The sequence below is a fragment of the Neodiprion pinetum genome, chromosome 6 (assembly GCF_021155775.2).
Source record: "Neodiprion pinetum isolate iyNeoPine1 chromosome 6, iyNeoPine1.2, whole genome shotgun sequence".
In the NCBI taxonomy this organism is placed as follows: domain Eukaryota; kingdom Metazoa; phylum Arthropoda; class Insecta; order Hymenoptera; family Diprionidae; genus Neodiprion; species Neodiprion pinetum.
The window spans coordinates 4,899,850-4,909,929 of NC_060237.1; the positions used below are offsets into that span (position 1 = coordinate 4,899,850).

At 42.8% G+C, this 10,080-nt stretch overlaps 1 protein-coding gene across 4 annotated transcripts; it reads right to left on the bottom strand.

Annotated features, from left to right (window-relative positions):
* Nucleotides 1-1,066: 1,066 nt before the first annotated feature.
* LOC124221645 (uncharacterized) lies at nucleotides 1,067-10,080 on the bottom strand. 4 transcript variants are annotated; one of them, XM_069137188.1, is made up of 10 exons: nucleotides 9,364-10,078; nucleotides 9,119-9,248; nucleotides 8,073-8,267; nucleotides 7,628-7,862; nucleotides 6,939-7,531; nucleotides 6,657-6,833; nucleotides 5,331-6,539; nucleotides 4,893-5,140; nucleotides 4,596-4,729; nucleotides 4,099-4,356 (listed from the first exon to the last, which is right to left on the bottom strand). In XM_069137188.1, the coding sequence occupies exons 1-7, from the start codon at nucleotides 9,409-9,411 to the stop codon at nucleotides 6,433-6,435; spliced, it is 1,485 nt and encodes a 494-aa protein (XP_068993289.1). In that variant the 5' UTR covers nucleotides 9,412-10,078; the 3' UTR covers nucleotides 4,099-4,356; nucleotides 4,596-4,729; nucleotides 4,893-5,140; nucleotides 5,331-6,432. The 4 variants fall into 4 exon arrangements, with proteins under 4 accessions (XP_068993290.1, XP_068993289.1, XP_046487796.1 ...); XM_046631840.2 differs by lacking the exon at nucleotides 4,893-5,140 and having other exon boundaries at nucleotides 7,628-7,856; nucleotides 9,364-10,080; XM_046631839.2 differs by lacking the exon at nucleotides 4,893-5,140.

Genomic DNA, 10,080 nt, shown 5'->3' on the forward strand with positions numbered 1-10,080 from the left:
GGGGGGAGGGCGGGAGGGAGGGGGGGAGGGGCGCGGGGGGGGGGGGGTGTACTGCTCTATTAACTCTAACGGGCTCGCATCGACGGGCCCCCCCCGCGCCCTCCCTCCCTCCCCTCCCCGCCCCCCCCCTCCCTCCCTCCCCTCCCTCCCTCCCACCCCCCCCCCCCCCCCCCCCCCCCATCCCTCCCCGCGGCCCTCCCCTCCCCTTCCCGTCCCTTCCCTTCCCTTCCCTTCCCTTCCCTTCCCTTCCCTTCCCTTCCCTTCCCTTCCCTTCCCTTCCCCCTCCCCGCCCACCTCTCCCCCTCCCCGCCCACCTCTCCCCCTTCCCTGCCCCTCCCCCTCCCCTCCTCTGAGGAGAGGAGAGGTCCCTCTCCCACGACCCACCCCGCCTCCTCCTGGTCCACCTGGTCCTCCTCCTCGTCCAGCTCGTCCTCCTCCTCGTCCACCTCCGACCACCTCGGGTAATACCTGGAATAGTAATGAATATTTCTAGTATAGGAACACATCAAAAATATTGTGTAAGGATTAATGTAATTAATGAATTAATTAATAATATAATAAATTGTACAAGATTATTCATAGCCACTGAATATGTGCTTGCACGAAAAATGAATTGAAATAATTTATTGTAAACGTGACAAGTTTGTAATATTTCAGATGAAATATAATTACAATTGCCATTAAATATTATAGGAATATTAATTAATTAATTAATAATATAGTAAATTGTATAAGATTATTTATAGCTACTGAATATGTGCTTGCACGAAAGATGAATTGAAATAATTTATTGTAAACGTGACAAGTTTGTAATATTTCAGATGAAATATAATTACAATTGCCATTAAATATTATAGGAATATTAATTAATCAATTAATAATATAATAAATTGTATAAGATTATTTATAGCTACTGAATATGTGCTTGCACGAAAGATGAATTGAAATAATTTATTGTAAATGTGACAAGTTTGTAATATTTCAGATGAAATATAATTACAATTGCCATGAAATATTATAAATGTGTTTTACTCACCCAGCACAAATCCTCGTCCTCCTCGTCCTTTTCCTCGTCCACCTCCGACCACCTTCAACCACCTCGAACAACCACCGATAACCACCTCAGGTTATACCTTGAATAGGACTGACAGCTACCGAATTTGGGGTTGCGCGAAAAACGAATTGAAATAATTTATTGTAAACGTGAACCAGGAACCACGGAGCGCTTATCCTGGAAGTCGAGAAATTTTATTACCGGACCGACAGCTACCGAATTTGGGGTTGCGCGAAAAACGAATTGAAATAATTTATTGTAAACATGAACCAGGAACCACGGAGCGCTTATCCTGGAAGTCGAAAAATTTTATTAGCGGACTGACAGCTACCGAATTTGGGCTTGCGCGAAAAACGAATTGAAATAATTTATTGTAAACGTGAACCAGGAACCACGGAGCGCTTATCCTGGAAGTCGAGAAATTTTATTAGCGGACCGACAGCTACCGAATTTGGGCTTGCGCGAAAAACGAATTGAAATAATTTATTGTAAACGTGAACCAGGAACCACGGAGCGCTTATCCTGGAAGTCGAGAAATTTTATTAGCGGACCGACAGCTACCGAATTTGGGGTTGCGCGAAAAACGAATTGAAATAATTTATCGTAAACGTGAACCAGGAACCGCGGAGCGCTTATCCTGGAAGTCGAGAAATTTTATTAGCGGACTGACAGCTACTGAATATGGGCTTGCGCGAAAAACGAATTGAAATAATTTATTGTAAACGTGAACCAGGAACCACGGAGCGCTTATCCTGGAAGTCGAGAAATTTTATTAGCGGACTGACAGCTACCGAATTTGGGGTTGCGCGAAAAACGAATTGAAATAATTTATTGTAAACGTGAACCAGGAACCACGGAGCGCTTATCCTGGAAGTCGAGAAATTTTATTAGCGGACTGACAGCTACCGAATTTGGGGTTGCGCGAAAAACGAATTGAAATAATTTATTGTAAACGTGAACCAGGAACCACGGAGCGCTTATCCTGGAAGTCGAGAAATTTTATTAGCGGACTGACAGCTACCGAATTTGGGGTTGCGCGAAAAACGAATTGAAATAATTTATTGTAAACGTGAACCAGGAACCACGGAGCGCTTATCCTGGAAGTCGAGAAATTTTATTAGCGGACTGACAGCTACCGAATTTGGGCTTGCGCGAAAAACGAATTGAAATAATTTATTGTAAACGTGAACCAGGAACCACGGAGCGCTTATCCTGAAAGTCGAGAAATTTTATTAGCGGACTGACAGCTACCGAATTTGGGGTTGCGCGAAAAACGAATTGAAATAATTTATTGTAAACGTGAACCAGGAACCACGGAGCGCTTATCCTGGAAGTCGAGAAATTTTATTAGCGGACTGACAGTTACCGAATTTGGGGTTGCGCGAAAAACGAATTGAAATAATTTATTGTAAACGTGAACCAGGAACCACGGAGCGCTTATCCTGGAAGTCGAGAAATTTTATTAGCGGACTGACAGCTACCGAATTTGGGGTTGCGCGAAAAACGAATTGAAATAATTTATTGTAAACGTGAACCAGGAACCACGGAGCGCTTATCCTGGAAGTCGAGTTTCACCGCGTAGCGGACCCGAAGCGCGGGATCCGGGAGGTTGAGAACCCGATACTCGAAATACGTAGCGGACCCGAAGCGCGGGATCCGTGAGGTTGAGAACCCGGTACTCGAAATTTGCGGAGCGCGACTCTCATGCGTCCGCTCTACTGCGCGGTTGTTTCCCGACTGAGGAATTCGGCTAGCTGATTTTGAATTGGTGACGTCACTTTCTGAACGTCCGACATCCAAACTATGGTTTCGAACTTTGATACTATGTATGATGATGTATGATGTACGATGTATGATGTATGATGTATGATGTATGATGTATGATGTATGATGTATGAAGTATGATGATATGATATGATGTATAATGACTTTAACTTTCACATTTCATACAAGAAATACACACCTTATCTCTCCTGCCGATTCCAGACTCAACCGGCCAGGCCCTTCGATGGTCAGCCGTTGACTGAAGATACGGGTCGGCCAATAACGCTGCCGTTCTGCGACAGTTGGATGATGAAAAATTTCGCTCGTATTTTCAAATGTGTGTTAAAATACACTCGAAGTGTTAAGAAGCGTCGTTCTTTCTCTCCCTATCACCTTTCTAGGTCTTTACACCACTACGCAGCGTTAAATACCGTCTCATATACGAAGCATCCATTTCATCTCGTTCAAAATTAGCGCATCCGTGATGTATTACAGTTACTCTGAATTTTTTTCCATCCGAATGCTTTTCGAAAAACAATTCTGCTCCTCCACCCAACGCAGATACTTCACTTGCGACCAGCTAAAACAACGTTTCGATTCTATGCCTATGAAAATTCAAGATCGAGAGAGCAAATGAAAAGTTGTTGGAATAATTATGAATACTAATGTTATGGAATACATCGAGCGCGCGTCGAATAGAATCTCATTTCGAAATGAATAATTCTTCTCTTTTCATATCATAGCTAATCTAGTAATATAGGTAAATAGGATGGTTGGAGGTGTTCGGAAATGGTAGGAGGTGGTCGGCGCTGGCAGAAGTTGATAGGGGATGGTCGAAAGTGGCCATTGATGGTGGGAGGTGGCAGGGGGAGGTAGGAGGGGTTCAAAAATGGTAGGACATTTCAAAAGTTAAAGTCGACGATGATCCGGTGCATAATTTTATCGTTACAGATTTTCTTTTCCCATGAGTCATAGAGTATTCAACAACGATAATGCAGTCCTTAAAATTCATCATTCATCTCTGTCTGGAAAGCTAATTCGCAAGGCGTGGTATTCTAGATATGTCAAAACTAAGCTAGCGGCACGTGTTTGCATTGTTAGAAAAATACCCGTACTCTACATACACTGTTTCTAATCTTTTGCTACATTTGGTTTAATCCCCATGCTTCTACAGCACGAATAGTCGGAAATGTTTTTGATTATCCATAATAAAATAAAAGAAGTAACAAAGCTCAAGTTTATTGTTAAAGCTCTAATGAATACATCAAACTGCGGTCGAATTAATTCATTTATTATAAGCACATGACCTCTGTATATTTGATAAATTATTCCTAAATACATTGAAACATGTATTTATAATGAAATATCATGCAATGGGCTGTGTAAACTATAAACTATAATCTCTATCGAATAGCTGCTTTTGTGTCAATAGGGCTTTGAGACTCAGTTCAGTTCGTCCTCCTCCTCGTCCACCTCCGACCACCTCCAATAATCGCCAACCACCTCGAACAACCACCGATAACCACCTCGGGTTGTACCTGGAATAGCAATGAATATTTTCAGTATAAGAACACATCAACAATATTGTTCAAGGATTAATATAATTAATCAATTAATTAATAACATAATCAAATTATTAGCGCATTTGAAGCTACTGAACATGTGCTTGCGCGAAAAATGAATGGAAATAATTTATTGTAAACGTGACAAGTTTGTAATATTTCAGATGAAATATAATTGCAATTGCCAGCAAATATTATAAAAATGTTTTACTCACCGAGCACAAATCCTCGTCCTCCTCGTCCACCGTGTTCTCCTCGTCTTCCTCGTCCTCCTCCTCGTGCACCTCCGACCACTTCCAACCACCGCCAACTACCTCCAACAACTACCGCTAACCACCACGGATTATACCTGGAATAGTAATAAATATTTTAAGTATCAGAACACATCAAAAATATTATGTGAGGATTAATATAATTGATTAATTAATTAATTGATAATATACTAAATTTCATTAGCGCATTTATAGTTACTGAATTTGTGCTTTCGCGAAAAATGAATTGAAATAATTAACTGTAAACATGAAACAGGAACCACGGAGCGCTTGTCCTGGAAGTCTAGTTTCACCGGGTAGCGGACCCGGAGCGCAGAAACTACGGAGCGCTTGTCTCTGAAATCGAGTTGCACCAAGAAGCAAACCCGGAGCGCAGGCTCCAAGAGGTTGAGAACCCGGTATTCGAAATTAGCGGAGCGCGACTCTCATCCGTCCGCTCTACTGCGCGGTTGTTTCCAGACTGAGGAATTCGGCTAGCTGATTTTCGTCTATATAGATTGATGACGTCAAGAGAAAAAATTTTTGAGTGACGTCACTTTCTGAACATCCGAACATCCAAACTTTGGTTTCGAACTTTAATACTATGTATGATGATGTATGATGTGATGTATGATGTCTGATGATATGATATGATGTGTAATGGTTTTACTTTTCACATTTCGTACAAGATATACGCACTTTATCGTTCCTGCCGATTCCAGACTCAAGCGGCTAGTCCCTTCGATAGTCAGCCGTTGAATAAAGATATATTCTTCAGTTAAAGGGTCAAGTAATAACGCTGCCGTTCTGCGACAGTTGGATTATCAAAAATTTAGCTCGTACCTTTCAAATGTGTGTTAATATACACTTAAAGTTTCAAGAATCTCCGTTCTTTCTCTCCCTATCACCTTATTAGGTCTTTAAATCACTACACTTCGTTAAATACTCTCTCATATACGGAGCATCCATTTCATCTCGATCAAAATTAGCGCATCCGTGATGTATTACAGTTACTCTGAATTTCTTTCCATCCGAACAATTTTCGCAAATCAATTCTTCGTCTCTACCCAATGTAGATACTTCGCGACTAGCTAAAACAGCGTTTCGATTCTATGCCAACGAAAATTCAAGATCGAGAGACCAAATGAAAAGTTGTTGGAATAATTATGAACAGTATGTAATGTAAATACATGGCGGAGCAGTGGGACGAAGAGGACGAAGGTGGTCGGGGATGGTTGGAGGTGTTCGGAACTGGTAGGCGGCGGTTCAAATTGCTTCAAAAAATCCTATGACGCAGTATTCAAGACTTTGTGGAGGAGGCTGGGTAGAAATAATGTAACCTAAACTTTTCATAGTCACTTTTGATCGTAGAATCAAAGTTACATCATTCTTATCCTTATTTTTTAATTTATTCGGACGTCTAGAACTAACCGAGGCTGAACCAATTTAAACTGTATTTGATTTAAATTTTTCCAGTGTTTGTCATTCAATCACATCATGTATCGTATATTAGTTTTTTTATTTCTGACAATCCTTCACTTTAAGTGGGAAAGCAGCTCTTCCTACGAATGCTATACCATGGAGCCTTTCTTCATGTTATCCTTAACAAAGAAGTTTCAAATCATTGACATTCGATGACCATTGACGTAATGCTGGATTATACTCAGAATGGTGGAATTCATCGTTCCTTTGTATTCGTCGCTCCTCTTTTATCCGTTTCACGTTCACTCGCGACTCGATACCGACAAAGAGGCGTTGAAAACTGGATTCCACAAGTTCCCAGGATGAATTGATTTATTCTTCAAGTTCTCCTTCGAAAATTGAACCCTGAGGTAATAGCTGCAGCGGCGTATATCCACGCAGCCATTAAGAAGCAGGCTTGAATAGCGTTTCCAAGGATAAAAATGCCTTGACAGAAAAGAATATTTGTGAATCATACTGGATTATAAAAATTAAGCGTTACTAATCATCGGGACTTCTCAATGACACTTATAACCGTCGACATTACATCTGGCATTTACTTACGTATCAAGGGTATTGTGGCTAGGAGAGCGACACCGACAACGATATCAGCAGCATCAGATATTCTTGGACATTCTCTTGGCGTCAGGACCTGAAGAGCTGCAGAGGCTGCTCCGCTTCCAATACCAAGGCCAAAACTTGCCAGTGTCATGGCATCCAAAGTCCTCGAAATCCATGTTACTGAAACATAAAAAATTCAAATTCCCAAGAGACACTCAGAGGCTGAAGGTAAGCGAACCACAATGTCCGAAAAGTATAATTGTAGTAACTTATATATTAACCCACAATAAAGACCAGCGGAGGCAAAGAAGGGCCCACCAAGAAAGACGAATTGCGATTTTCCGGACTTCTGGTACAGAGCCACGAGCGGTAGCTCAGTTAAAGTCCTGGAGAAGCCACAGAGGCTCACGAGAAAGGCTGTCTCTTCGACCCTGAGGCCGGGCAGAAGCTGGCTCGCGAAGACTGGCAGTATGGAAATGACAACCGCAACGCCGAACTGGTCTCCCAGTCGAAGTAGAACGTTGGCGACAAAAAGCGAGTATGTAAAAGGTGTCAACTCGACGCCTTTCGGCAGGACGTCGATTCCCTTCAAGTTAATATCTCGCGTTTTCTCTTGGAGGTGCGATTCCCGTCCGTGTCTTTCCTCCTGACGGACGCCCCCGTTCACCCCGACGCCCGATTCTTCAGCATTCAGAACCACCGCTGTCTGGTTCTCTTCGTCCTGGTCATGATCACTCTCGCATTCCGATTCCTCGGGAATACCCGGAAGCACCTCAACGTAATAGGGAGGCCGGACTACGTACGAATCGTACTCGATTAGCTGATAAGCCATCCTGTACTGCTCCAGACTTGGAAGCGTTTCAGGAACCGCGGGTGTGCTGCAGGATAAGGAAAGTGTGAAAATACTTCAACCCCAGCAATGCAGGCCACCGCCACTCATCAAGGTCGAGTAAAGACGTAATTATGTCTCGTACATGGACACTGTCGTGATACCCTCGTCTGGATTCTGCGGTTCGTCCTCCTCGCAAGCAATTATTGCCTTTGGTTTTACCAGCAGAGCCAGTGGCACCGCATGCAGGGTTATTCCGCTCAGAACCAATAGCGCGTACTTGGGTCCAAGCTTGCGGATGAAGAGGCACGCTATTAGCGGCCACAGCGAAAGACCGATTCCCGAAACACCGGTGCCCATAAGCTTCCATTCTGCTGTACCTTGTGAACGAAGGAAACCGTATCAGAGAATGAAATGATCAGAGTGACATTAGTGCTTGCGGTCACTTTACTTGCAATCTGTATACCTACAGTATACATGAACAGCAATATATGTATATTGTATGTGTATTAAGTGGAAGAAATGAAGGTTTTGCTGAAGTCAAACCAGCAGAATTTTGCCACTCTGGTAAAACTTGTTTCACTAGTTACCCGAATGCAACTTCATTAGCTTGATCTGGAGACGAACGAGGCCCATGCCTATTCCCCCCAGAACAACATAGGCCACGTTTCCGGCGAGGATCTCCTGGCACGATGCAGCGATGACGGAAACGGCAACCGTTGTGATTCCAAGGATCGTCGTTACCCGACCCCCGTAACCCCCGATGATCCATCTCCAGCATGCCTCTGATCGTCAATGAAATTTACAGTGAATTTGGACTGTTACTGTTTCGCAAGAAATTAATTACCGACTCACACGAATACACTTGATACTAACAATTAATCAAACGTGAGCGCATATCGAGGTGCAATCTGCCAATCGTTAATCCCTGATTCTTCGATCGAACGTAACTGCAACTGCAACAATCTATGGGGTGTTCGAACAATAAATATTCGAGAAAATAACAACGCTGATTATTCACCGCTTTACCGATGTTTCAAGAATTTATTTACGGCACCAATGTAGTCATGTAGTGTTTGCGACAAGATTGCTATGATAAAAATCTTGGAATATATGAGTAGAAAAAAACGAACTGAAATAGGTAATCCGATAAAACATGACTCATATACATTCAGCTCTCGCATGTCTGACAATGCGAAAAACACACACGTATCGTGCAAAGTAACCCGTGCATGGTACGCGCGTGAAAATATATGCACCACAGTTTCTATTCCGTAGAGAATCACTGAATAACATTCTCAATCCAAAAAACTGTTATATCGTCAAATGCTCAATCCATGTGATCCACTATAATCCAATTTTATTGCTATAAAAACACGTACTTCTATCGACCGTAGCGGCAGAGGCTTATAATGTGAGTTATACGGCAGTCTATTTGCGCTACACCGTCAACCCGATGATGGATTAATGTCTGGAAGGGCTGCATGTTACCGATAACATCGATAGTCGGTTGTGCATTGGAATAGGGTTTAGCATCGCTTAAGATCGGAAAATATGTAGTAAAAGTAAGAGGTGAGAATGATGGAACACAAGAAAAAAAAACATAAAAAAATTAAAGAATAACATGCAAAATTACCAGATATGTGACGTGTGACGGCGTAGAAGAGGGGCACGCATATTCGAATCCAGTCCAGTTCCGTTTCCTCGTGACTTTTTTCTTCACTGGCAAAGATTCCTTGGGCGAAGAACACGCACTCACTCAGCACCTGTTCACGCGTTCGTTATTTACGCGAATTTTAATACTTGCGGCACATTCCCTGTTTTCTGTACGAGTGCGTAATTTACATGCATATATTGTGTGCACTCAATCGTGACTTATACCTGGACCGCCGACACCGATGTAACGATCTTCCAAGTCTCGAACGACATCTCACGTGCTTTTCCGGCAATAAGCTTTGCTATCCGATTTTTCTAATTTCTTCTGCACTCCCCTTCTCTATTTTCTTCACTCTATTGCCATCCCTTCAGTTCTTCGATCCTTCTTCGGTGATGAGTTTGACACTACGACTTGCGCCAGACCGCGGAGATTTCAGCGAAAGATTATCTTCCGATTTTCAGGATATAGGAAGGGGGTGGCGAGACGGGGGAGAAAAATTCTGGGAAAATGAACAAATATAAATACAGGAAATACGATGTAATATTGGAGATTATTTACGGTGGCTGTACACGCGATGGACAGTGGTCAAGTATTGAATGCAGGTCTGTAGAAGCGGCTGAAAAAATCTTCGGGAACGAACTGTATACATGTGGGTAATACTCCCGTATATTGCTGATCTTATCGATATCCAGCTACAAGCATTATCTTATCGCGAACTACGGTGCGCCGTATGTACAACGTGCAACCAACATGGGTGACGATGAACGATGGATGCGGAGGTCCGTCACCTCGATCGTGTCATTGCTCACGAATATGATTAACACGTACATATTATGCACTCTGGGTGTATATAAGAGTACATTTAATACAATATTAGGTCTATGTATACTTGCGCACGGACTCGAGTCTTATCCGCGACTGTTGCCATCGACAGCTGCCAC